The sequence below is a fragment of the Staurois parvus genome, unplaced genomic scaffold, assembly GCF_062004578.1.
Source record: "Staurois parvus isolate SC_StPar_1 unplaced genomic scaffold, SC_StPar_1.0 ptg002718l, whole genome shotgun sequence".
NCBI lineage: Eukaryota > Metazoa > Chordata > Amphibia > Anura > Ranidae > Staurois > Staurois parvus.
Window position 1 is genome coordinate 79,441 of NW_028320514.1, and position 27,831 is coordinate 107,271.

The following is a 27,831-nucleotide window of genomic DNA, read 5'->3' on the forward strand; positions in this document are numbered from 1 at the left end:
TGTATTGGGGTTATACAGCACAGTTTGGAGTATTGGGGCGACATAGGCCCAGTTTGCGGTATATTGGGGTGACACAGCCCCCCCGGACACCCTCCTCCCCTGTCGGGGACTCTTCTGTACCTCACTGTCGCCTTTCTCCGCATCCCCGGCTCTCCCCTCCCCCTCAGTCCGGGGCTCTCCGTTCTGGAGGCGTGGTCTCCGCTCTTCCTCACGGGGACTCCATGGCCCCTCCTCTTCTGTCGGCGCTCGCTCTGATGACGTATTTCTAGCGCGCCGGAAGTGTCCGGTCTCCATGGTGAGGAGCGGAGATCAGAGGTTTCGGGATGCAGGTGAGTGTGATGGTCGGTGTTTATCATCCCCGTGTTGTCTGTGAGGCTCTAAACCGGAGCTGTCACCACCCCAAGTGGGCCTGCTACCTACAGCAATCTCCCTGGAGACTGGGGGAGGAATGTGGCAGCTCAGACCCCTCCATCCCCCTGCTCTGTGGCCTCCATTCTTCTGGGGAGGCTCTCCGATAACATTTGTGGTGTTCGTGATTTTGTAGGACAATAGCTGGCTCTCAGACCGACGTTATTACAGTCACTTCTGGTTCATGTGTGTATATTGTGGGAGTGTCTGGTGCAGACGTCATATCTGGTGCACAGGACGGTGAGTGGGGACCGGAGAGGACTGAGTGGTGGAGGATCAGCAGAGCTGAGGGGGCTGGAGCAGGAGAAAGTAGCAATGTTACATGTGCTCATAAGAGCTGGGGGTTACTACTGAGCGGGGGATCATAAGAGCTGGGGGTTACTACTGAGCGGGGGATCATAAGAGCTGGGGGTTACTACTGAGCGGAGGATCATAAGAGCGGGGGGTTACTACTGAGCGGGGGATCATAAGAGCTGGGGGTTACTACTGAGCGGGGGATCATAAGAGCGGGGGGTTACTACTGAGCGGGGGATCATAAGAGCGGGGGGTTACTACTGAGCGGGGGATCATAAGAGCTGGGGGTTACTACTGAGCGGAGGATCATAAGAGCGGGGGGTTACTACTGAGCGGGGGATCATAAGAGCTGGGGGTTACTACTGAGCGGAGGATCATAAGAGCTGGGGGTTACTACTGAGCGGGGGATCAAAGGAGCTGAGGGTTACTACTGAGCAGAGGATTATAAGATGTGGGGGATCGGAAGAGCTTGGTCTTAGTACTGAGCCCAGGATCGGCCGAGCCGGGGGTTCCTGCTGAGCGGGAGGATCGGCCGAGCCGGGGGTTCCTGCTGAGCGGGAGGATCGGCCGAGCCGGGGGTTCCTGCTGAGCGGGAGGATCGGCCGAGCCGGGGGTTCCTGCTGAGCGGGAGGATCGGCCGAGCCGGGGGTTCCTGCTGAGCGGGAGGATCGGCCGAGCCGGGGGTTCCTGCTGAGCGGGAGGATCGGCCGAGCCGGGGGTTCCTGCTGAGCGGGAGGATCGGCCGAGCCGGGGGTTCCTGCTGAGCGGGAGGATCGGCCGAGCCGGGGGTTCCTGCTGAGCGGGAGGATCGGCCGAGCCGGGGGTTCCTGCTGAGCGGGAGGATCGGCCGAGCCGGGGGTTCCTGCTGAGCGGGAGGATCGGCCGAGCCGGGGGTTCCTGCTGAGCGGGGGATCAGAAAAGTTAGGGGTACTACTGAGCAGATGATCTGCTGAACGAGAGTACTAATAAGCTTGGGATCTGCTGAACGGGGGTAATACTCAGCTGGAGATCTGCTCCGTTGGAGGTACTACTGAGCTGGGGTTCTACTGGGCCTAAGCTAAGCTTCATGGTGTGCAGGAAGGTGAGTGGGATCCAGAGAGGACTGAGCTGCAGAGCGGGGGATCAGAATAGCTGGGGGTTACTACTGAGCGGGGGATCAGAACTGGGGGTTACCACTGAGCGGGGGATTTGCAGAGTGGGGGGTTACCACTGAGCGGGGGATCGGCAGGGCCCGGGGTTACTGCTGAGCGGGGGATCGGCAGGGCCCGGGGTCACTGCTGAGCGGGGGATCGGCAGGGCCCGGGGTCACTGCTGAGCGGGGGGATCGGCAGGGCCCGGGGTCACTGCTGAGCGGGGGGATCGGCAGGGCCCGGGGTTACTGCTGAGCGGGGGATCAGAAAAGCTGGGGTTACTACTGAGCAGGTGATCTGCTGAACGAGAGTACTAATAAGCTGGAGATCTGCTGAATGGGGGTAATACTGAGCTGGGGATCTGCTGTGCCACTTTAAAACAAATAGAAAATCAACACACACAGGGCATTTGCCATGCTTCATGGTACAGTTGTGACCAAAATTATTCAACCCCCACTGAAATTGAGTGTTTTGGCCAGTTTGACATTGCTTTTGATCATTCAGTCATCTTGCTTACATTTACATTAAAGAGGCACTTGTAGGTCAGACAAATATAACATAACAGTTATAATGAAATAACCACAAATGTCTTTTCTGTGCTCACAGCATTATCAGTTTTATTCAACCCCCAAGTGACATTCAATCTTAGTACTTAGTACAGCATCCTTTTACAGTTATAACAGCTTTTAAACGTGAAGCATAGCTTGACACAAGTGTCTTGCAGCGATCTACGGGTATCTTCGCCCATTCTTCATGGGCAAAGGCCTCCAGTTCAGTCACATTCTTAGGCTTGCGCACTGCAACTGCTTTCTTTAAGTCCCACCAGAGGTTCTCAATCGGATTTAAGTCTGGTGACTGCGATGGCCACTCCAAAATGTTCCAGCCTTTCCTCTGCAACCATGCTCTAGTGGACTTGGAGGTATGCTTGGGATCATTGTCCTGTTGAAAGGTCCAACGTCTCCCAAGCCTCAGGTGTGTGACGGACTGCATCACGTTTCCATCCAATATCTCCTGGTACTGAAGAGAATTCATGGTACCTTGCACACGCTGAAGCTTCCCTGTACCTGCAGAAGCAAAACAGCCCCAAAGCATGATTGACCCTCCACCATGCTTCACAGTAGGCAAGGTGTTCTTTTCATCATAGGCCTTGTTCTTCCTCCTCCAAACATAGCGTTGATCCATGGGCCCAAACAGTTCTAATTTTGTTTCATCAGTCCACAGAACACTATCCCACAACTTTTGTGGTTTGTCCACATGGCTTTTGGCATACTGCAGTCGACTCTTCTTATTCTTTGGAGACAGCAAGGGGGTACGCCTGGGAGTTCTGGCACGGAGGCCTTCATTACGCAGTGTGCGTCTTATTGTCTGGGCTGAAACTTCTGTACCCACATCTGACAAATCTTTTCTCAGTTCCTCAGCAGTCACACGGGGACTTCTCTCCACTCTACGCTTCAGGTAGCGCACAGCAGTCGAAGTCAGCATCTTCTTTCTGCCACGACCAGGTAGCGTTTCAACAGTGCCCTTTGCCTTGAATTTGCGAATGATGCTTCCTAAGGTGTCTCTTGGTATGTTTAACATCTTTGCAATCTTCTTATAGCCATTGCCCTTCCTGTGAAGAGAAATCACCTCTTCTCTTGTCTTCCTGGACCATTCTCTTGCCTTCACCATGTTTGTAACCACACCAGTAAATGTCTAGAAGGAGCTGAGTATCACAGTCATTTTAAAGCTGCCTAATTGGTGCTTATTATGCTTGATTGCTGCTCGGTGACATCCACAGGTGTTTTCAATACCTGATGGAAAGCACCTGTATGAACCTCTGTTCTTCAGAGTGGTAGTCTTTAAGGGGTTGAATAATTGTGGCAATGAAGAAACCACATAAGAACCATTTACTACTGTATTACATAAACAATTGATGTCATTTTAGTTGCATTTGGGTAGTTACAACGTCCTTGTAGGATTTGATTCTGAATACAATTCCAAATGTACACTATAGTCCCTAAACCCCTTTACAGCATTGGGGGTTGAATAATTTTGGTCACAACTGTATGTACGAAGGTGAGCGGGATCCGGATAAGAGCAGAGTAGATATCACAGTTGGTGTGCAACATGGGGATGCTATAGCAGAAGGTGAGCCGGGACCGGAGAGGACTGAGCTGCAGACGATCATCAGAGCTGAGGGACCGGAGCAGGAGAAACTAGCAATGTCATGTGGTGAGCAGCACAGGACCAATATTGCGGGAGAGGAGGATCAGCAAACCAGAGGATTAGCATAGCTGGGGGTTACTGTTGAGCGTGGGATGAGAAAAGCTGGGGGTTACTATTGAGCGTGGGATGAGAAGAGCTGGGGGTTACTGCTGAGCGTGGGATGAGAAGAGCTGGGGGTTACTGCTGAGCGTGGGATGGGAAGAGCTGGGGGTTACTGCTGAGCGTGGGATGAGAAGAGCTGGGGGTTACTGCTGAGCGTGGGATGGGAAGAGCTGGGGGTTACTGCTGAGCGTGGGATGAGAAGAGCTGGGGGTTACTGCTGAGCGTGGGATGGGAAGAGCTGGGGGTTACTGCTGAGCGTGGGATGGGAAGAGCTGGGGGTTACTGCTGAGCGTGGGATGGGAAGAGCTGGGGGTTACTGCTGAGCGTGGGATGGGAAGAGCTGGGGGTTACTGCTGAGCGTGGGATGGGAAGAGCTGGGGGTTACTGCTGAGCGTGGGATGAGAAGAGCTGGGGGTTACTGCTGAGCGTGGGATGGGAAGAGCTGGGGGTTACTGCTGAGCGTGGGATGAGAAAAGCTGGGGGTTACTGCTGAGCGTGGGATGAGAAAAGCTGGGGGTTACTGCTGAGCGTGGGATGGGAAGAGCTGGGGGTTACTGCTGAGCGTGGGATGGGAAGAGCTGGGGGTTACTGACTGCTGAGCAAGGGATGAGAAGAGCTGGGGGTTACTGACTGCTGAGCAAGGGATGAGAAGAGCTGGGGTTACTAGTGAGCGGGGGATTAGCAGAGCTGGGGGTTACTAGTGAACAGGGGATCAGCAGAGCTGGGGGTTACTAGTGAGCAGGGGATCAGCAGAGCTGGGGGTTACTACTGAGTGGTGGATAATTTCTTCTGGCAGTTGTGGCTGCAATCTTTCTTGGTCTACCTGACCTTGGCTTGGTATCAAGAAATCCCCAAATTTTCCACTTCTTAACAAGTGATTGAACAGTACTGACTGGCATAGTCAAGGCTTTGGACTTATTTTTATATCCTTTTATATCCTAATATATCTTTTCTGCTCCCCATGGCTCAGTATCTAGCCTGCTCAGTGCATCCACGTGAGCGCTAACACACTCATTGACTATTTATACACAGACACTAATTGCAATTTAAAAAGCCACAGATGTGGGAAATGAACCTTTAATGGTCATTGTACCCGTGTGTGTCAACTTGTGTGTCTGTACCAAGGCCAAACATTCCAGGGGGCGGAAACTTCTGATCCGGGGGGCGGAGACTTCTGATCCGGGGGGCGGAGACTTCTGATCCGGGGGGCGGAGACTTCTGACCCGGGGGGCGGAGACTTCTGACCCGGGGAGCGGAGACTTCTGACCCGGGGAGCGGAGACTTCTGACCCGGGGAGCGGAGACTTCTGACCCGGGGGGCGGAGACTTCTGACCCGGGGGGCGGAGACTTCTGACCCGGGGGGCGGAGACTTCTGACCCGGGGGGCGGAGACTTCTGACCCGGGGGGCGGAGACTTCTGACCCGGGGGGCGGAGACTTCTGACCCGGGGGGCGGAGACTTCTGACCCGGGCCATTTGGGGGATTTCTGCTATCATTAGGATTTTAAAAGGAGCCAAACAACGATATGATGATAAATGGCGTCATATGATCATCATCCTTCAATAAAAGTTTTTTGGTCATATTTTCAGAATCCGTGCCAAAATGTCACCATTCCTGCCAGGGGACACAAACCTGTATATAACATAGAAGAGCTGAGATTATCTCTCCGTTTATCAAAGGGTTGTAATGTAGCAAAAGACAGGCCTATGGTTTGACTACAGAATGAGAAGTGTTAGCGGGTTAATCCACGTACAGTCCTCGTGGTGTAGACTCTCCCCTGGGATGTGGCGGGTCAGGCTGACATGTATTCCTGGTCATTGTATGTCATTGGAGTCAGCGTGGAGAACGTTTCTATCCTGCCTTTCCAATTGTCGTTCCCTGCTTTAAAGAGCCATGGCCCTTAATAAACCTGATCATCTGTGATCACATTTGTGTGTATATAAATGTCTACCCAGAGAGGAAGCCTACCGCCTCCAATCATCGTACGAGTCCATCACTGAGCATTGTTTTTGGCATACGTCCAGCGAAGACATTGGGCTTATCAGGCACACAGAGCCAATTCCTTCTTCTCAGTCCTTGGCAGGTCCATTGCAGACAAGCTACATAGAAAACAGAGCGATCTATAGACTGTCCACGGCCTGGCATGGAAGCTCTCATGGCTTTTTATCCAAACAAAGGAACAGAGAAAGCAATAAAAACCTGATGGGGGTTCTAACACTTCCCTTCTCTGCCCAAAGAGAAAACATTTTGGCTGAAGTTGGACTTTAATGGTGAACTCTTGGGTTTTTGTCAATGGCACCATTAATATTGTATGTATAGTGCTCAAAAAAAAATGTAAGGAAGACTCTGAAAACCCATCAGATCTCAATGGGGAGGAATCTCCTGCTGGATCTCTATACTGACATGGACGGGGGATGGGTGAGGAATGTAAGGATGTCCCATTGTTTGATGGAAATGAAGATGATCGACCTACAGAGGACTGAATTCAAAGACACCCCGAAAATCAAAGTGAAATAATGATGCAGCAGGTGAGTCCATTTTGCTGAAATGTCATTGCAGCAACTCAGAATGGTCCTCAGTAGTGTGGCCCCCATGTGCTTGTATGTATGCCTGACAACGTCGGGGGAGGGTCCTAATGAGACCACGGATGGTGTCCTGGAGGATTTCCTCCCAGATCTGGACCAGGGCATCACTGAGCTCCTGTACAGTGTGAGGTGCAACCTGGTGGAGTCGGATGGACCGAAACATGACATCCCAGAGGGGTTCTATTAGATTTAGGTCAGGCGAGTGCGGGGGCCATTCAATGGTATCAATTCCTTCATCCTCCAGGAACTGCCTGCATACTCTCCCCACATGAGGCCGGGCATTGTAGTGCACCAGGAGGAGCCCAGGACCCACTGCACCAGGAGGAGCCCAGGACCCACTGCACCAGGAGGAGCCCAGGACCCACTGCACCAGGAGGAGCCCAGGACCCACTGCACCAGCGTAGGGCCTGACAATGGGTCCAAGGATTTCATCCCGATACCTAATGGCAGTCAGGGTGCCATTGTCTAGCCTGTAGAGGTCTGTGCGTCCCTCCGTGGTTTTGCCTCCCCATCACTGACCCACCAATACGGTCATGCTGAGCCATGTTACAGGCAGCAGAACGTTCTCCACGGCTTCTCCAGACCCTTTCACGTCTGTCACATGTGCTCAGGGGGAACCTTCTCTCATCTGTGAAAAGCACAGGGTGCCAGTGGTGGACCTGCCAATTCTGGTGTTCAATGGCCAATGCCAATCCAGCTCTATGGTGCCGGGCAGTGAGCACAGGGCCCACTAGAGGACGTCGGGCCCTCAGGCCACCCTCATGAAGTCCGTTTCTGATTGTTTGGTCAGAGACATTCACACCAGTGGCCTGCTGGAGGTCATTATGTAGGGCTCTGGCAGGGCTCATCCTGTTCCTCCTCGCACAAAGGAGCAGATTCCGGTCCTGCTGATGGGTTAAGAACCTTCTACAGCCCTGTCCAGCCCTCCTAGAGGAACTGCCTGTCTCCTGGAATCTCCTCCATGCTCTTGTCTCCTGGAATCTCCTCCATGCTCTTGTCTCCTGGAATCTCCTCCATGCTCTTGAGACTCTGCTGGGAGACACAGCAAACTTTCTGGCAATGGTACGTATTGATGGGCCATCCTGGAGGAGCCGGACTGCCTGTGAACCTCTGTAGGGTCCAGGTATGGCCTCATACTACCAGTAGTGACACTGATCCTAGCCAAATGCAAAACTAGTGAGAAACAGTCAGAAACGATGAATAGGGAAAGAATGTCAGTGGCCTCCACCTGTAAACCCATTCCTGTTTTGGGGGTGGTCTCATTGTTGTCCATCTAGAGCACCTGTTGTTAATTTCATGAACACCAAAGCAGCTGAAACTGATGAACAACCCCCTCTGCTACTTACCTGACCAGATCAATATCCCAGGGGTTTCACTGACTTGATGCTAGACTCTCATGGCATCAATAGGAACATAAAATTTATAGCCCGTCATGTGAAACTTTGAAAACAAATCCAGAATGAAACCCCACCCCCCCCCCAAAAAAAAATTTTCCCTCCTAACCCAAATCCCCCCTCTTAGCACAAATTCCCCCAACTTCCCCATTACCAGTACCCTCTTCTAGCACACCACCACCACCACAAATTCCCCTTCCTAGCACAAATTCCCCCAACTTCCCTACCACCAATACCCTCTTCTAGCACCCCCCCTCCCCCTTCCCAGCACAAATTGCAGTGTAAGACATTTTTAAAAAAGGCGTTAGAACTGCCTATTAGATTTCCTCCTTTAGGATTTGCTCTGTAAGGAGGTGGTGGAAGGTCTGCTTTAAGCCATTTAGCTCCTTTTTGTTTTATCTTTTTTTTTTTCTGAACGTCTGTTTTTGTTTGTTTGTTTCTACAGCGAGAGGAAAAGCAGCTGGAGACCAGCCTGGAGACCCTCATTGCTCAGGTTTCCGATATAAAGAATTCCTTGGTTGCCTTCATTCATAAGCTGGAGAACGAGTATGAGCGCCTGACCTGGTAAGCAGCAATACACGTTCACTGAGTATAGGCCCCTCCCCCTCCATTAGGAGCACGGCCTAATAAAAAGCAGAACATTGTATTCAAATGATAAAAATGTGTTTTTGTTTTTTGTTTTGTTTTGTTTTTTGTTTGGATTTTGTGTTTTTGTTTTTTTGGCTGTTGGAATGTCAAGGTAGCCCAAACAGCCCCCCCAACAGGTGACAGAAGAAGCACACCTGGCTAGCTGACAACACTGCTGCCAATTGCAAAGTAGGCATAAATTCTATGTTTCCCCGGAGTTGGGCTTTAAGAAGAATGTATATAATGAACAATAGATGTAGGGTTTAAATACAGCTATCTGAAGTGCTGTATATAACTGATACCTAAATGCAGCCAGAACCTCTGTCAGGTTTATATTGTTAATGGATAAAAAAAGCCAAACTTCGATGTTTGGGTGAAGTGCTGAAGGTTGTAGTCCTCCTGTCTGGCCAGTGGGTGTGGAGCCAGAGGTCTTACTGCCCTCTTAGGACTGTGGGTGCCCTCGTTGGACTGAAAATAAAAGAGAGAGGGCGTACCCACCTAGTGCATTACCAAAAACACCTATTATTGAAATAGGTAAAGAATAGGTCGTCTACTCACACACTCACGTGTGTAGTGGATGGGCATATAATACATGCAGAAGAAACCGCCTCTACGCCCACGAAATAAAAGCAATGATGTGAGAAGTCTGCGTAGCACCCTAGGCTGACACATTTCAAGGGATGAAACCCTCTTCCTCAGAGCCAAATTAGGTTTGAATTCACACAGTCCTATATATACAGTATGTATATGTGTGTGTGTGTGTGTGTGTGTGTGTGTGTGTGTGTATATATATATATATATATATAATCTACACAGTTCATAAATATTGGGACAGGAACACAATTCTAACATTTTTGGCTCTATACACCACCACAATAGATTTGAAATGAAACGAACAAGATGTGCTTTAACTGCAGACTGTCAGCTTTAATTTGAGGGTATTTACATCCAAATCAGGTGAACGGTGTAGGAATGACAACAGTTTGCATATGCGCCTCCCACTTGTTAAGGGACCAAAAGTAATGGGACAATTGACTTATCAGCTGTTCCATGGCCAGGTGTGTGTTATTCCCTAATTATCCCAATTGCAATGAGCAGATAAAAGGTCCAGAGTTCATTTCAAGTGTGCTATTTGCATTTGGAATCTGTTGCTGTCAACTCTCAAGATGAGATCCAAAGAGCTGTCACTATCAGTGAAGCCATCATTAGGCTGAAAAAACAAAACAAACCCATCAGAGAGATAGCAAAAACATTAGGCGTGGCCAAAACAACTGTTTGGAACATTCTTAAAAAGAAGGAACGCACCGGTGAGCTCAGCAACACCAAAAGACCCGGAAGACCACGGAAAACAACTGTGGTGGATGAGCGAAGAATTCTTTCCCTGGTGAAGAAAACACCCTTCACAACAGTTGGCCGGATCAAGAACACTCTCCAGGAGGTAGGTGTATGTGTGTCAAAGTCACCAATCAAGAGAAGACTTCACCAGAGTGAATACAGAGGGTTCACCACAAGATGGAAACCATTGGTGAGCCTCAAAAACAGGAAGGCCAGATTAGAGTTTGCCAAACGACATGTAAAAAAGCCTTCACAGTTCTGGAACAACATCCTATGGACAGATGAGACCGACATCAACTTGTACCAGAGTGATGGGAAGAGAAGAGTATGGAGAAGGAACTGCTCATGATCCGTCCATACCACCTCATCAGTGATCATGGTGGTGGTAGTGTCATGGCGTGGGCATGTATGGCTGCCAATGGAACTGCTTCTCTTGTATTTATTGATGATGTGACGGCTGACAGAAGCAGCCGGATGAATTGTGAAGTGTTTCAGGAATATTATCGGCTCATATTCAGCCAAATGCTTCACAACTCATTGGACGCTTCACAGTGCAGATGGACAATGACCCAAAGCAGACTGCAAAAGCAACCAAAGAAGTGGAATGTTCTGCAATGGCCAAGTCCATCACCTGACCTGAATCCGATGGAGCATTTCACTTGCTGAAGACAAAACTGAAGGGAAAATGCCCCAAGAACAAGCAGGAACTGAAGACAGTTGCAGTAGAGGCCTGGCAGAGCATCACCAGGGATGACACCCAGCGTCTGCTGATGTCTATGCGTTCCACACTTCAGGCTGTCATTGACTGCAAAGGATTTGCAACCAAGTATTAAAAAGTGAAAGTTTGATTTATGATTATTATTCTGTCCCATTACTTTTGGTCCCTTAACAAGTGGGAGGCACATATGCAAACTGTTGTAATTCCTACACCATTCACCTGATTTGGATGTAAATACCCTCAAATTAAAGCTGACAGTCTGCAGTTAAAACACTTCTTATTCGTTTCATTTCAAATCCATTGTGGTGGTGTATAGAGCCAAAAATGTTAGAATTGTGTTGATGTCCCAATATTTATGGACCTGACTGTGTGTGTAAAATATTTATATTTATATATATATATATATATATATATATATATATATATATAAAAATAATCTCCTCCCACAGCAACAAAAGGGAGGGGATAAGGGTGGAGTTACAAGTCATGTGAGCACAAAGTATATATACACAAAACAAAAACATATACAAAGTATCAAATGAAATTAAATATATGCCTAATGTGTCCCCAGAATGGACAGTTTGACCACAATGATATAAATCACATTATTAATGTCATATACTCTGACTTTAGGATGATAGTCCTGTACATGGGTCCAAGGGCTGTGGTGACACTTGAATGCTAGTTGATATAAGAGAGATTATGTAAAGTCCAAAAATTGTGTTTATTGCAGGTCACATTCAGGTAAACCAATGCATTTTTGGATGTTTAAAAGTCCCCATTCATCAGAGCTTGGCAGATGATGCAGCACAGTGGCTCAGTGGTTAGCACTTCTGCCTTGAAGCACTGGGGTCCCAGCCTGGACACTGATTACATGATATTTGCATATTTTACTTGTGCTGGTGTGAGCTCTGGCTAATCTGCTTTTAGGATGTGTAATGATGTTGTCATCCTCTCTACTCCTATTAGTATGCTCCTTGGTAGCACATTTGCTTCCTGCCAACCTAACTGCCTCCCAGTGTTGCCGTGACACCCCCCCCCCCCACCCCCTCGCATGGGGAGATGTTCCCCATACTAGCTGCCACTTTTTGAAAACCGCGTGGCTGTGTGGAGTTCTGCCCATGCAGCCACGTCAGTCATTCAGAGTTCTGTGAATGAATGAACTACAAGTACCAACAACTATTGCAACTGTCGGCTTGTAGTTCTCAATGAACTACCACGGCGCTGTGTTAGTTCATTGAGTCTTACTGTCAGACTGTATCCGCTTGCCTGTACAGGATGTATGAGCACACAGATTGTTATGGACCACCTGGTGTACTCTAGCAGTCCACAGGACAGGATTCCCCAGGGCGCGGAGTCTAAGCCCCAGTCCGCTTGTTCACCAGAGCCCCTGATGGTGGGGATGGGCTTGGAGCGGACAGTGACCAGGTCGCGGCCCCTGAGTACACCCACCTGAGGTTGAGGAATCACCAGAGGTAATGACAGGTAGAGAGCCTGACGTGAAGAGGCAGACAGGTCTGGAGAGTAGCAGCTAATCCGTGCGGGTCGGATGGATGGCTGAGCAATAGCGTGGTCAAACGGGCCAGGTCGGTAACAGGGGTCAGCGTAGTGCAAGGCAGCAGGCAGAAGGATAGCCAGGTCACTCGCCGGGGTCGGTACCAGTAGTTCAGATCAGGTAGGGATATCCAAAAGAGAGGTCAAACTTAGCCAGGGGTCAGAGCAGGAGAAGTCAGCAGGGGTCAGGTCCAGGCAGGTCAGCAACGAATCTCAAACAACGGGAACACAGGAACAAGATCAGACCATACGGCAACTTGTGTCTGTGCAGGGCTGGTTTAAGTAGCTCGCCCTGGACCTGACAGGCGCAGCCTAGGTCCTAGTGCCTGCCCAGCACCATCATAGGTGACGGGTGCGCCTAGGTCCTAGTGCCTGCCCAGCACCATCATAGGTGACGGGTGCGCCTGGGTCCTAGTGCCCTGCTGCCTGCATGTCTTGACAGACACCTACGCATGTGCAGACCCATGCGTCGCGATGGTCCCTGACACAGATATACTGACAGTTTGCAGGAGTCCTGTATGGCACCAGTGAAACTCAAAGTTTTGCATACCCTCTCTACAGTCTCGCAGCAGCAGTCCTCTTAGGGGAGTGCGCCAGTCATGTCTTTCTGCCTATTTCCTGTGAGCTCAGTCTGTCCTATACATGTCCCCCTAGGGGCACGTCATGCCGTATTCCGGGCTCACAGTACCCCAGGGCTGAGCAGCGCTCGCACAGCAGTACATTACCTCCACTCTGTCCAAGGAGAATGCTCACCCCACCTGCTAGGAAGCAGGAGCCCCTGTGATGTCACCCGAGGTGCTAGAAGCCTGCAGGAAAATGGTATGTCTAGGGTTAAATGTCCAGTGTTTTCTTCTTTAATTCTTCAGCATCTACCAAAAACTGAGCTTTTTGGATGGACTGACCCTTTAATTAATACTCATTATGGTAATGAAGGTCGCTGTGCTTCCTGTCCTGGGCCTTGTATCACAGATGCGCTTTCATTACTCCCTCAGGTATCTGACTTCCAGTTAACGAGCGCTCCCAATTAACCTTTATGAATAATAAAACATTGTGCGGGGGTGGGGGAGGGGGAAGGTTACAGACCTATTGTAGAGGCTTCATCAATGATAATTGTACAGATGACACCTTACATTTGTCATTGTCCATCTATCACATATCTCAGGTAGCTCTCCCGGTTTCCTCTTTTATAATGGTCAGAAATGATCGATTGACCAGAGTTTCTGTGAAGTTCTTCGTAAAGGAAATGTTCCCAGTATAAATTTTATTTTACCGTCATTCTTGTCAGCATAATAAAGTCAACATTCCAGTCAAATCGTAGAAATAAAGCTGAACTTCGGATCAAAATCAAAAGATATACAGATTAAAATAAATAAATATATATATATATATATATATATATATATATATATATATATATATTCTATAGTGAAGGAAATGAGATTAGCAGCACTCCCTTTAAGAGACTGCTTCTAATCTCAGCTTGTTACCTGTATGAGAGACACCTGGGAGCCAGAAATCCTGCTGAATGATAGGGGATCAAATCCTTCTTTCCCTCATGAACATGCAGATCCGTCATCATTTGTTAGACGCATTTCTGCTGAATTTGTTGTTGTATTCTGTCTCTCAGTGTTACAATACACCGAACATTCGATTTTTAGACCGATCATTTCTTTGTGAGTGGATGAACATTCAAAATCAGCCGGGGATCAAATACTTATTTTCTTCGCTGTACGTACATACATACATACATACATACATACATACATACATACATACATACATACATCGGGTAAAATAAGTATTGAACCAGTCACCATTTTTCTCGTTAAATATATTTCTAAAGGCACTATTGATGTGAAATATTCACCTCATGTCAGTAACAATCCATACATACAAGGAAGCAAAACAAATAAGTTCAGAAATTATGTGTAATCAAATGGAATGACACAGGGAAAAAGTATTGAACATGCTAACTGAAAATGTTTTAATACTTCATACTAAATCCTTTGTTGGTATTGACAGCTTCATGACGCCTCCTGTATGGGGAAACTAGTCACATGCAAAGAGAAAGGTCTATGTGAGTGTGGTTGCCACCATCCCTTTTAACCGCTTTCCCTCCGCCCTATAGCAGAAATACTGCTACAGAGCGGCAAGGGTGCGCAAAATCACGTGTATATACGTGATTGTGCATTACTGGGTAGGGGGAGCACGAGAACCGTGTGCGCGCCGCTCTTCCTGGCCTCGGCTGTCAATCACCGGGTCCCCGCCAGTGATTACTCGCCGGCACCCGGTGATCGCCGAGTATTTCCAACAAAGGGGGAGAGAACTTTATGTAAACAATACAGTTCTCTCTTTTGTCAGCTCCTGCTTTGTATGGCTCTGCATAGCAGAAGGTTATACGTGAAAAATGATAACCTCAGATTTTTTTCCGTCAATTGTTTTCATTTACAGTTTTACGTACCTTCTGTTTACCCCATTTCACAAAAGAGGCGCAATTTAAAATGTACAAATATTTTTTATTTATTAAATCAATATATCTTTTAACTTTTATATTTAGTAGGAATTTAGCAGGAATTTTTGGTAAATGTTGCCATGTATGTATCCACTAATAATGATTTTAGTGTATTTTTTAGCGAAAATATTGTTTTGATAAACATTTGCGCAAATACCACTGGGCCTAAAAAATCATTAGCACCTTTCTTTTATTCTGCTGGTAAGTATATGGTTTGGGGGGGGTTTTCACAAACTCTGAAAGTTGTAAGGGAAAATTAACACACAAAAAAAAAAGAGAAAAATTGCAAAAACAGCCTGGCCACCTGAGATAAAATGTTGAAAACAGGGCCTGTAAGCGAAAGGGTTAAAAGGTAAAGTCATCTTTCGTAAAGAAAAATAATGATTGCACATTTTTTTTGCAGGTAAAAATAAGTGGATTTTTTTTTTTTTTGGTTTACTAGGAGCCTGTAAAGCATTGCACCAGCGATCAGCAGATCACGTGTGCAATCTCAGGCTCCTGCCGACTGTCTGTGTTTCGGTCTGACAGGCAGTTACGCACTGGCAGGAACTCTCAATGTACTGCCTAGAATGCTCAACAATGACCTGGTAGCTCATTGAGAACTACAAGTTGTCTGCTGCAAAGGCTGTCGGTACTTGCAGTTCATTCATTCACTGAAGTCTGTGAATGAATGATGCAGCCATGTGGGCGGAGCCCCGCGTGGCCGCAGAGAGGAGAGGATCCACAAACTGCCACAATGGGGGATCAGCGGGGAGGTGCAGGGGCTTCTGAAACGGTAACCGATTACATTTTATACCCTGAATATGGGTCACAAAAGGTGAACTGATCCTTTAAAGCGGTTCTAAAGGCTAAAGATTTTTTTATTGCTATCACAGGGATGTTGTTTCATTCCTTGTGATAGCAAGAAAGTTGATGAAAAATTAAAATTGATGGTGTGTAAAAAAAAAAAAAATAGAAAAAACCCCAAACATTAAAGCGCCCCCCACTGACGTACAAAGCGAATGCATGTATATTTCCCACACCACACATATGAGGTATCGAAGCGAATGTCGGTCAGAGCAATGATTCCACCACCAAATCTCCTGTGTGTGAGTATAACCTGCGCAGAGGACTGATCTGTTAGACTGACTGCTGCTAGCAAAATCGCAGACGTGTACCGCTGAACAAATGTGTGGGTGCAAACATAGAAATTGCTGCGCTGCCTCTCCCAAAAACGACTTTAAATTATTAATAAATGAATGAATGAACTCCCTACTACACCAAGGGGTCCCACAAAGGTGCATGTGCTATAATGCCCCGGGGGCTGGCAATTATATCCCTCCTCCCCAGTGACTGAATCCTAAATAAACCAATAGGTAAATACAACCGTGCTAAAAATAGCACATATACAATGCCATGAAACTGTGTATACAGTGAACTTGTATAATATATATACATACATACATACATACATACATACATACATGCAGCAGCACTTCCACCTGGCTATACTAGAGTCATTTGGTTCAAATCCCAACCACGGCACCACCTGCCTGGAGTTTGCATGTTCTCCCTGTGCCTGTGTGGGTTTCCTCCGGGTACTCCGGTTTCCTCCGACACTCCAAAGACATGCTGGTAGGTGAATTGGCTCCCGTCTAAATTGACCCTAATATGTGTATGTATGAATGTGAGTTAGGGCTCGTTCACATTGAGTTTTTCTCCAACTCTTGCCAAACGCCCCTATAGCGTTTGACAAGCGTTGGTCCGGCATTTGCGGAGCGTTTTTAACTCTCCGAAAACGCCGTATGCGCGGTTTAGCGGCGGTTGCTAGGCGCTTGCCAAGCGTTTAAAAACGCCCCACAAACGGCTATAATGAAGTTGTTGAATTGTGTTAACGCTCCGCAAACGCACCGCAAACCCCAGCCGGGCGCCATAGACTTGAAAAGGAGGCTTCATCTCCTCCTGACTCGACCAGAGGCGTCCGTTTTGCCGGGACGATAACGCTCCCGTGTGAACAGCGCCATGTGCTGCAATGTGCAGGATTTTCCGAGGCGTTTGGAAAACGGTAAAAATGCTTCCCAAACGCCTGTCTGCCGCTTGCTGACAAGGCTAGTGTGAACGTAGCCTTACGGACCTTAGATTGTACGCCCCTTGAGGGTTAGGGACTGATGGGAATGTACAATATATATGTAAAGCGCGGCGTAAATTGACGGCGCTATATAAGTACCTGAAATAAATAATAATTAATATGTATGTATGTATGTCCAAATAATTGTGCAAACATATAAAAGTTCCAAAACAACTGAAAGTTCCAAAAAAATCCCAGAGAAACCCCCATCCGCATCCGGAGTGAATATTAAGTGATACAGTAGTAAATCTTCTTATCCATAGTAATTCTGTGTGCAGCGCTCCAATCAGTGCTCCCCCTCCAGAGCCTCACTCACCACAGATGACCGACCCCCTGGAATGGTAGGGCAAATATCGCATGAGATGTTGCGGCGCTCTCCTCCAGGAAAGTTGGCCGTCTGTGTGGTCTTGAAACCGCTACACGCCGATGACAGACGAAACGCCTCTAGATCAATCGTTTGGGACAAAACTCCTCCAGAACCTCCACAGTATTCCTCCACCATCGTAAAAACATCAAAGGGAAACTTCTATAGCGTAGCACCGTATTTATTAGGTAAAAAAAAATTAAAATTGCACTTCCATAAAAACCACGTGTATGGCATTTTAAATCCCAGCAAAAAGCAATTCCTTCTCAGAGGATGAGTGTAGTGCTATCAAGCCCGTCCCTACGCGTTTCGTCGTATGACGGCATCAGGAGCGCTTCACATGTTTCATCGTATATGACGTCATCAGGAGCGTGTAACTCTAAACTGATAACCTGTAATAAATTTTAAAGCATCTCCTATGGAGAATTTTAGGTACCGTAGTTTGCCGCCATTCTACGGGCGTACGCAGTTGTAAAGCGTGACATGTTGGGTATCTGTTTACAAAGCGTAACATCAGCTTTTATATTTTGCCATTATTATATATTGTGTTTTGTGCATTAAAATTCATTAAAGTGTATTTTTTTCCCCCAAAAAATTTGCGTTTTTAAAACCGCTGTGCACATATCGTGTGACATAAAAAATTGCAACACCCACCACTTTATTCTCTAGAGCCTGTGCTTAAAACAACTTATAATGCTTGTGGGTCCGAAATAATTTTCTAGCAAAAAAAAAGATTTTTACATGTAGGAGAGAAATGGCAGAACTGGCTTTGGCAGCTAGTGGTTAATTGGCTCCCAGTCTTGGCCCTCCATAAGAATGCTGCTGTATAAGAAAAATACGGAGGAGTTCTGCCTTTGGGCTCATTCACACTTGCTTTGACCTCTGAAGAGCAGTGTGTGTTTGGATCACTCTTCAGGGAGCATTTAGCGGGTAGTGAGGAGGTGTTTTATCGCCTCTTTACCATCTGTTTTCTTCTTACAATCGTACTGCAGCCATGTGCATTGCATGCAGCTGTCGGGCACTTGCAGAGAAACGGGGTATAATTCCTGAAGCCTCCATGTCTTAGTTGTGTTGAAGCCACCATGTCTTAGTTGGGTTGAGGCCTCCGTGTCTTAGTTGGGTAGAGGCCTCCGTGTCTTAGTTGGGTAGAGGCCTCCGTGTCTTAGTTGGGTAGAGGCCTCCGTGTCTTAGTTGGGTAGAGGCCTCCGTGTCTTAGTTGGGTAGAGGCCTCCGTGTCTTAGTTGGGTAGAGGCCTCCGTGTCTTAGTTGGGTAGAGGCCTCCGTGTCTTAGTTGGGTAGAGGCCTCCGTGTCTTAGTTGGGTAGAGGCCTGCGTGTCTTAGTTGGGTTGAGGCCTGCGTGTCTTAGTTGGGTTGAGGCCTGCGTGTCTTAGTTGGGTTGAGGCCTGCGTGTCTTAGTTGGGTAGAGGCCTGCGTGTCTTAGTTGGGTAGAGGCCTGCGTGTCTTAGTTGGGTAGAGGCCTCCGTGTCTTAGTTGGGTAGAGGCCTCCGTGTCTTAGTTGGGTAGAGGCCTCCGTGTCTTAGTTGGGTAGAGGCCTCCGTGTCTTAGTTGGGTAGAGGCCTGCGTGTCTTAGTTGGGTTGAGGCCTGCGTGTCTTAGTTGGGTAGAGGCCTGCGTGTCTTAGTTGGGTAGAGGCCTCCGTGTCTTAATTGGGTAGAGGCCTCCGTGTCTTAGTTGGGTAGAGGCCTCCGTGTCTTAGTTGGGTAGAGGCCTCCGTGTCTTAGTTGGGTAGAGGCCTCCGTGTCTTAGTTGGGTTGAGGCCTGCGTGTCTTAGTTGGGTAGAGGCCTGCGTGTCTTAGTTGGGTAGAGGCCTGCGTGTCTTAGTTGGGTAGAGGCCTCCGTGTCTTAGTTGGGTAGAGGCCTCCGTGTCTTAGTTGGGTAGAGGCCTCCGTGTCTTAGTTGGGTAGAGGCCTCCGTGTCTTAGTTGGGTAGAGGCCTCCGTGTCTTAGTTGGGTAGAGGCCTCCGTGTCTTAGTTGGGTAGAGGCCTCCGTGTCTTAGTTGGGTAGAGGCCTCCGTGTCTTAGTTGGGTAGAGGCCTCCGTGTCTTAGTTGGGTTGAGGCCTGCGTGTCTTAGTTGGGTTGAGGCCTGCGTGTCTTAGTTGGGTTGAGGCCTGCGTGTCTTAGTTGGGTTGAGGCCTCCGTGTCTTAGTTGGGTTGAGGCCTCCGTGTCTTAGTTGGGTTGAGGCCTCCGTGTCTTAGTTGGGTTGAGGCCTGCGTGTCTTAGTTGGGTTGAGGCCTGCGTGTCTTAGTTGGGTTGAGGCCTGCGTGTCTTAGTTGGGTTGAGGCCTCCGTGTCTTAGTTGGGTTGAGGCCTCCGTGTCTTAGTTGGGTTGAGGCCTCCGTGTCTTAGTTGGGTTGAGGCCTCCGTGTCTTAGTTGGGTTGAGGCCTCCGTGTCTTAGTTGGGTTGAGGCCTGCGTGTCTTAGTTGGGTTGAGGCCTGCGTGTCTTAGTTGGGTTGAGGCCTGCGTGTCTTAGTTGGGTTGAGGCCTGCGTGTCTTAGTTGGGTTGAGGCCTGCGTGTCTTAGTTGGGTTGAGGCCTGCGTGTCTTAGTTGGGTTGAGGCCTGCGTGTCTTAGTTGGGTTGAGGCCTGCGTGTCTTAGTTGGGTTGAGGCCTGCGTGTCTTAGTTGGGTTGAGGCCTGCGTGTCTTAGTTGGGTTGAGGCCTGCGTGTCTTAGTTGGGTTGAGGCCTGCGTGTCTTAGTTGGGTTGAGGCCTGCGTGTCTTAGTTGGGTTGAGGCCTGCGTGTCTTAGTTGGGTTGAGGCCTGCGTGTCTTAGTTGGGTTGAGGCCTGCGTGTCTTAGTTGGGTTGAGGCCTGCGTGTCTTAGTTGGGTTGAGGCCTGCGTGTCTTAGTTGGGTTGAGGCCTCCGTGTCTTAGTTGGGTTGAGGCCTCCGTGTCTTAGTTGGGTTGAGGCCTCCGTGTCTTAGTTGGGTTGAGGCCTCCGTGTCTTAGTTGGGTTGAGGCCTCCGTGTCTTAGTTGGGTTGAGGCCTCCGTGTCTTAGTTGGGTTGAGGCCTCCGTGTCTTAGTTGGGTTGAGGCCTCCGTGTCTTAGTTGGGTTGAGGCCTGCGTGTCTTAGTTGGGTTGAGGCCTCCGTGTCTTAGTTGGGTTGAGGCCTCCGTGTCTTAGTTGGGTTGAGGCCTGCGTGTCTTAGTTGGGTTGAGGCCTGCGTGTCTTAGTTGGGTTGAGGCCTGCGTGTCTTAGTTGGGTTGAGGCCTGCGTGTCTTAGTTGGGTTGAGGCCTGCGTGTCTTAGTTGGGTTGAGGCCTGCGTGTCTTAGTTGGGTTGAGGCCTGCGTGTCTTAGTTGGGTTGAGGCCTCCGTGTCTTAGTTGGGTTGAGGCCTCCGTGTCTTAGTTGGGTTGAGGCCTCCGTGTCTTAGTTGGGTTGAGGCCTCCGTGTCTTAGTTGGGTTGAGGCCTCCGTGTCTTAGTTGGGTTGAGGCCTCCGTGTCTTGGCCACCTGGAGAAATTTTACCCCTTCTTGCCTTGAGTTTGTGCATTTCCTTATTACTGAAGTCACATAACATTTGTTCAAGATTGGATGTGCAATTTGACAGACTTCTAGGCCTTTTGGCTACTATCAAGTGTAGTGTCTGCTCCTATCAGTTTTTGGGAACAGAACGCTGACTTCCTCTTGTATGGGGGAGGAGCTGGTTAGTAGTTCCCAAATGGAATAAGGTGGGTACGGTGGGAAGTATCCTTTCCTCCCGGGTTCAATCTGGCCCGGGACAACTCAGTGTTTTTAGTGTGACACCTTGGTCACTTCACTCTTACACGCTTTTTTTCTCCTTTGGCTGGGACCGGAGGAATTTCAATACCGACCAGAAGGACATCCATTGTCTTGCTCTTTAGTACTCTAAAGCACTTTTTTTTTGCAAATAGCACTTTACTCACTCCCGACTACAGTATTAGGTTGCAGGCCCTCAGACATGCCCTGAAGATTTTGGTTGGGGGGAGTGGCCTTCTGGTCAGGGTATTCCTTCATGGGAGCCCCTCCTGGTATTCGGGTGGCCCTTGCCTCGACCGGTCTCCTGAAGAAAGGGGTCTGCCAGGGTTTGGGTGGGTGAACTAAGAATACTCTGTTCCCGTCAAGAGTCTTACACCCCAGGTGATCAGGGACGAGTCCCTTTCTCTTTGGAGGAGTACGTGGTGTTAATTTGTGTGCTCACTGCACCACGGAGCTTAATGAAAAAAAAAAAGAACTCTTACAGACACCGGGCAGAGGAGCAGGGTCAGCACAGACAGTAATTAGACACTCCCAGATGAGGAGAGGGCAAGGAGAGAGGGGGCTGTACACTTCAAAGGCACATTGCATATCAATAGAAAATCATTTTTGGAAAGGTAAAGTCGCCACACGTAAGCATTTAAAATACTTTATTTTTCTTTGCTTTTACCTGAACGTTTTAAGAGGGTGACAGGGTCTCTTTCAGGTGGGTCTTTGCTTTGCTCACGCAGGACAAAGCAACAGGATGCAAAGTTCACAGATGCATAGAATTACTTTTTTCCCCCATACATACATAAAGCTGTTAATGGCCAGTTTGGCCCGGTCAAATGCTGTCTAGACCCTAGTGCTAGACATATACTGGGCCATTGGTTAATATAGAAGGGTGGTGCTCATCACACACAATTCGTCCTTTGAATGCCCACATGTACCCAGCCTTGTAGAGACCTTTTTTTTCACTGGCGTGTTTTTGAATTTCCATCATTTTAATGTCCTTCCACCTCACTTCCATTTCTTCATCATCTCTCCACGCTCTTTTTTTGGGGCTTCACAAGAAGCACCTTCAGGATTCTTCTTCCAGGCCCTCCACAATTTCGTTTTCTTGTTGTCTCTTCGTAGGCCGTCCGTGCTGGACAATTTTGCGCTGCTCTCCGGGCAACTGAACACGCTCAATAAAGTGCTTAAAAATGAAAAGATGCCACTGCTGAAAAACCAGGTCATCATCCCGCTTTTGCTGTCACCAGACCGCGATGAGGAGATCATGGTGAGTACGGATCCCTCTGTGTTCCTCACAAGTTGGATCTGCATCTGTCGAAAGCGTAAGGCTTTGTGCACACAGACATGCTAATGTGTACGCTTGTGTTGAGGGCCTTGTTTGCCCTCACTGGGATGCATAGGCGTTCCGTGCATCCCTGTACAGGCAGTTCCATTCATTTGAATTGGGACACAATGGCTCCACAGACACAGCCAATGCTCCTAATTTGACAGCCATGTGGATGCAGATGCATGGCGCCAAACGCACACTGTGTTCAGGGCTGCACACCCACCCCAGCACAACTGTCAAATTGGGAGCAGCGGCTGTGTCCATGCAGCTGCTGAGTTCCTATTGAAATGAATAGGTCTCTGCACAGAGATGCACGGAAAACCTGGGCATCCCCATGAGGGCAAACATGACCCTCACACTGGCCTATGCTATAGTATGCCTATGTGAATCAGGCCGGCAATATAACCGATTTTGATATGCGCAGCGCCTGACGGAAGGAAGAGTCCCGGTCTTCAGCCATGAAGTGGTACCTGATCACTTGAGAACAAAGCCCGACCCTGAAGTGGAAGAGCAGGAAAAGCAGCTGAGTGCAGAGGCAGCCCGGATCACCCCTGAAACGGCACAGGTATAGACAGGGCTGCACTAGTTGGACCTAATTTTCCATCTTGAGTGCATGAACAGTCTGTCTTCCTTCATCCTTTGATGACCTTTACAGTATGGCAGGTGCATGCTGGGATTTGCTGTTCTGGAGGGATCCAGGGAGAGAAGTTGAACTAAATCATGTTCTTTTCAGAAACAAGTCCAAACCATGAACAAGCTGTGCAACAACCTGCTGGAGAAGATGATAAAGGAGGAAAGGGACTCGGATGTTGCAAGTAAGTATTGCAGGGATACTAGACTAAGAAAAATATCAATTAAATGTAAATTTTTCTAACTAAATGTAGGGTTTGTTTAGATTATATTCTGGTTAAAAATGAGACTAAAAAAATTCAGCATGTGAAACGCTAGTTCCAGTGGAGCAAGGCTCTCCAAACTTTTCAAACAAAGGGCCAGTTTACTGTCGTTCAGAACTTTACAGGGGCCGGACTCTAGCCATTGGGAGTAGAAACGTCTTGATGTCAGTGGGAAAAAAACAATGCCCCATCTTTGGTGTCCGTGGGAGTTATTGTGCCCCATCGTTGGTGTCATTGGGCCCCATTGTTGGTGTAATTGGGAGGAATTTTGCCCCATCGTTGATGTCATTTAATGGAATTGTGTCCCATCATTGGTGTCCTTGGACCCCATTGTTGCTCTCATTGAGAGAAATTATGCCCCATCTTAGGTGTCATTGGGATAACTTGGGCCCCTTTATTGGTGCCAGTGGGGGGGGGAATTTTGCACTATTGTTGGTACTATTGAATGAAATAGTGCCCCAAGGGCTGGATAAATGCGAGCAAAGGGTCACATCTGCCCCCCCCCCCCCCAGGTCGCAGTTTGGAGACCATTGCACTAGAGCAACTTTTTCAGTCATGGCAACCTTTAAAAGTGTGTGCAATCTAAAGGCACCCAACCTAGAAAATATAAATGTTACTCATCCATGGGAAACCTGATCCTATGAGAATGCACACAACTGCCTTGATGAGTTTACTTCAATTCAAGAGAGCCCTCCCCCCTTTACGCCAGAGGTCCTTCAACACCCCCCCCTTTACGCCAGAGGTCCTCTTCATGTCATGGCCCTCTATATACTTTAGAGTTCCCCATCACATCACTGGTCCCCATACATTCCCCCCCCCCCTAATAACAGAGCCCCCTAATCACACTGTCCTGTTCTCTCTTCACTTCAGAGTCCTACTTTTTAGCTCCAGCAGCGGGCGGTAGGTGGAGGAGGCGGGCTTCTGTCTTTTGCTGAATGCCGAGGGCAGTCCCGCATGCAGCCTGCCCTGGATCAGTCATGTGTTGCCATGAAATGACACCATGCATCTTGGCCCCAGAGCGTCATTGGCGCTGTAGCACCCTGGTTGGGAAATGCTGCACTAGAGCCATGTTACATGAGCAATGTGATGCCAGCTGCAGAATTACACAGGCCAGGGAACCATTTCTAATGGAATTGCTCCCTCTCTGGTCTGTAGCTCTTCAGAATTATAATCCTTAGCGAGGTAGAAGTGAGAGAGCAACCTATCTCTGATCTTGATAACGAGGGAGCAGCTCCATACAAAGCTAAGAAGTCTGTGAGCGATTCTCTAGCTGGCAAATTGTCACCAGTGGCAGGATTGGTCCTTTAAGCTGGAAATTAAATGTATGGGTGACAAGTATGTTTCAAAAGAACATTTGTAGGTCAGAGTATGTGCATTGCCTTTACGGACTTACAAGCTCTACAACCCTGTCATCCCCTTCCTTGATGAAAACAATCCTGTCTTGCAAAAAAAATGGCGGATATTCTCCTCTGCCCAACGTTGCTTTGTTTCCTAAGAAGTAATCTTCCTAAGAAGTTTGCTGGGAAACCAACACTTCCAGGTGGCAATCTCCTTGCTCCCCTGTAGTGCTCATTGGTTCCCCCACTGACCTCCACTTTAATACTCTGCCTTGTAATCTGCAGTAGAAATCCGTAAACTAGAGTAGACCTAGAACTACAATAATTTGTCTGCCCTCCATTGCATGGTACAATGCCTTTCCTCCATTTTATCTGATCTAAATAGCTTGTTTATATGTTTGTTAGAAATTATTATTATTATACAGGATTTATGGCGCCAACAGTTTGCTCAGCGCTTTACAATATAACGGGAGACAATACAACAACACGACAGTTCAATACAAGAGGGATAGGAGGGCCCTGATCCTCAGAGCTTGCAATCTAGGAAGGAGGGGCTAGTGGTGCAAAAGGTAGTAACTGTGGGGGATGGACTGGTTGGAAGAGTAGAAGATTCCATTATTGGGTAACGGCAGGTTAGGCTTCTCTGAAGAGATAAGTTTTCAGAGATCGCCTAGAAGTGAGCAGAGTAGGCGATAGTCTGATAAATTGGGGTAGAGAATTCCAGAGGATGGGGGAAGCTCTGGAGACGAGCATGGGAGGAGGAGACAAGGGAGCTAGAGAGCAGGAGGTGGTGCGAGGAGCGGAGAGGACGGTTTGGGTGATATTTGGAGACAAGATTGGTGATGTAATTTGGGGCAGAGTTATAAATGGCTTTATATGTTAATGTTTTGAATTTTATCCGTTAGACAATGGGCAGCCAGTGGAGGGATTGGCAGAGAGGGATGGAGGCCAGTGGAGGGATTGGCCGAAAGGGGCACTTTGGAATAGGTAGGTGTTCTTTACTTAAAGCGGAGTTCCACCCTAACACCTATGGTAGCTGATACCTCTACCTGTAATCTTTGAGAATTGTTTCTAGTTTTGTTTTGTTTAGGTACCTTTTTTTTTCTTCAAAATTCCCTCCACTTCCGGCCCTAGTTGCTGTGGCCGTGTACATAATCTCTGGTCTCCCGTTGACTCCTGGAATATCAGTGTTATCAATCCCAGGAGTCAACGGGCATCCTCCACTTCTGGCATTGCGTTATTCCAAAACCGGAAATGAGATGCGGAGTTAGGTGCCGTTTTTGAATGTTGGACTCACTGTTGTGATTATACCAGGTCAGGGGAGGACTGATCTGGTAATAGGGGATCATGGGGCCCCTGTGTCCTTGCCCAGACTCAAAAAAGCCTATAAAAAAGGTACCAGGGGCATCTCATAGGGCCCCCTACTGACCCCAGGCCCTCGGGGCAGTGCCTGAGTTTCCAAATGGTCAGTCCGCTCCTGTACCAGGTATCAAGCAGTGGCGGGGAAGGAGTCGGTAGCAGCAGGATCCAGAGCAGTAAACTTCTGCCGGCATCACCATTGCTATGGCAACCTGTAATCAACACAGTGCGTCACACTGTCCTGACTGCACAGGCGCAAGATCAGGAGGTGCGGCTGGGTAGCCAGCTGCACCAAATCATGGAAACCAAAATGAGCTTCAGATGCCCACAGTAGCAACGGCCGCTGCCTGCATACCTGGGACGCCTTGAGTAATTTAAGATTTATAAGCCAGATGAATGCTTACACTTCTAACAGTATCCCATTTAGGTTGTACTAGCAAAGAGAATCACGGGGGTGCTTTAAAAAAAAAAAAAAAAATATGCCAAGGAGACTGGAACTTTGCTTTAAATAATTAATTGCCACTTTTCTGAACACTTAAACCAACCCACAGAGAAAAGCATTTACATTTTGTTGCTTTGAGAAGATCCAGGTTTCGTGAGTGTTGTATAACCAGAGCTCCATTCCTTACCTACTGCTTTTCTGTTTTCTAGGTTTACGTCAAAATAAACAAACCTACAACCCTGCAGACACAAATGCCCTTGTGGCTGCCGTGGCGTTTGGTAAAGGACTTTCAAACCGTCGTCCTCCAGGCCCTGGTGGCCCCATGGTTGCAGGACAAGCTGGGGCCAGTGGAATGTTACAGGGAGCTGCGAACATGCAGCAGGTTTCCATGTCCATACCACCTAACCAGCAGCAGCATATGACTGGCGTACCAATGGCACAGGCTGGACAGCCAGGTATGAACCCGGTTTGGTCAATATTTAGTCGTTTCTCTTATTATTGTGTCGTCTGAACTCATTATACTTTTCGTTTCTTCTTTTTCAGGTAAGATGCCCAGCAGTATCAAAACTAACATTAAGTCGGCCTCGATGCATCCATATCAGCGATGAAGAGACAAATCGGACGCACAGAAAGTTCACTGCCGGCTCTGCAGGATGGATGTAGCTTCATAAGCATCCTTCTCCACTGTAATGCTGAGGACTCTTTCACTTGTACAGGAAATGGGTGCAAGTAAACCACACCTATATATACTAATCACATTATCTGCAAAGCTGCTGGAAAGCAGGGTCTCCGTTCTTGAGGACAACATCTGCAGGAGGACTTTGGGTTCAATGATGAATTGTGTTCTATGATTAGCTTTTTGTACTCTTAGGTTGGAAATTAATAAAGCTTTTTTCAGGGTGGTTGCTGGTTTAACACTTAACACAGACTACTTCCATGTGTGTTTTTGTATGTTCTTCTTGGTATGTAGAAAGCAGTAAGGACAGCACACCAATGGTGATAGCAGTCCAGAGCGAATGTTCATCAACCACTTCCCATCCGGCCGTTGTATATAAACGGCAGGACGGTGGCAGTGCAGGGTCGGGTGGCCGTTTATAAATGACCTCCCCGCCCCCTGCTTGTGCGCGCTCCCTGGGAGCGCGCATCACCACGATCCGGTGCCCGCTGTGTCCTCTGGACACAGTGGAACACCGATCATCGTACGGGACCTCTCTGCAAGGTCCCGATCATGTGATCACTGATTGGCCAATCAGTGATCACATTCAGAGTAGTAAGCAAGATGTCACTTCAGACATCATTGCTTCCTATGTGTGAAATCTGTGAATGATCACAGAGATCACATGGTACAGGGCTATTCACAACAGCCTTGTACCATGTGACAAGCTGTGACCAATCACAGCTCACTCAGTAC

The 27,831-nt window shown here is 48.2% G+C and overlaps 2 protein-coding genes across 2 annotated transcripts in view; one reads left to right on the forward strand and one right to left on the reverse strand.

Annotated features, from left to right (window-relative positions):
- The window catches only part of LOC149429396 (KICSTOR complex protein SZT2-like), a 78,532-nt gene extending 78,238 nt beyond the window's left edge, over positions 1-294 (reverse strand). The window contains exon 1 of the mRNA XM_089666455.1: positions 121-294. Coding sequence (XP_089522581.1) covers positions 121-294 — 174 coding nt within the window. The remainder of the gene's footprint in view (positions 1-120) is intronic.
- MED8 (mediator complex subunit 8) lies at positions 171-27,342 on the forward strand. Its single transcript, XM_089666456.1, has 7 exons — positions 171-329; positions 8,563-8,681; positions 22,185-22,329; positions 22,814-22,954; positions 23,123-23,204; positions 26,630-26,875; positions 26,964-27,342. The coding sequence occupies exons 1-7, from the start codon at positions 324-326 to the stop codon at positions 27,026-27,028; spliced, it is 804 nt and encodes a 267-aa protein (XP_089522582.1). The 5' UTR covers positions 171-323; the 3' UTR covers positions 27,029-27,342.
- The last annotated feature ends 489 nt before the right edge of the window (positions 27,343-27,831 follow it).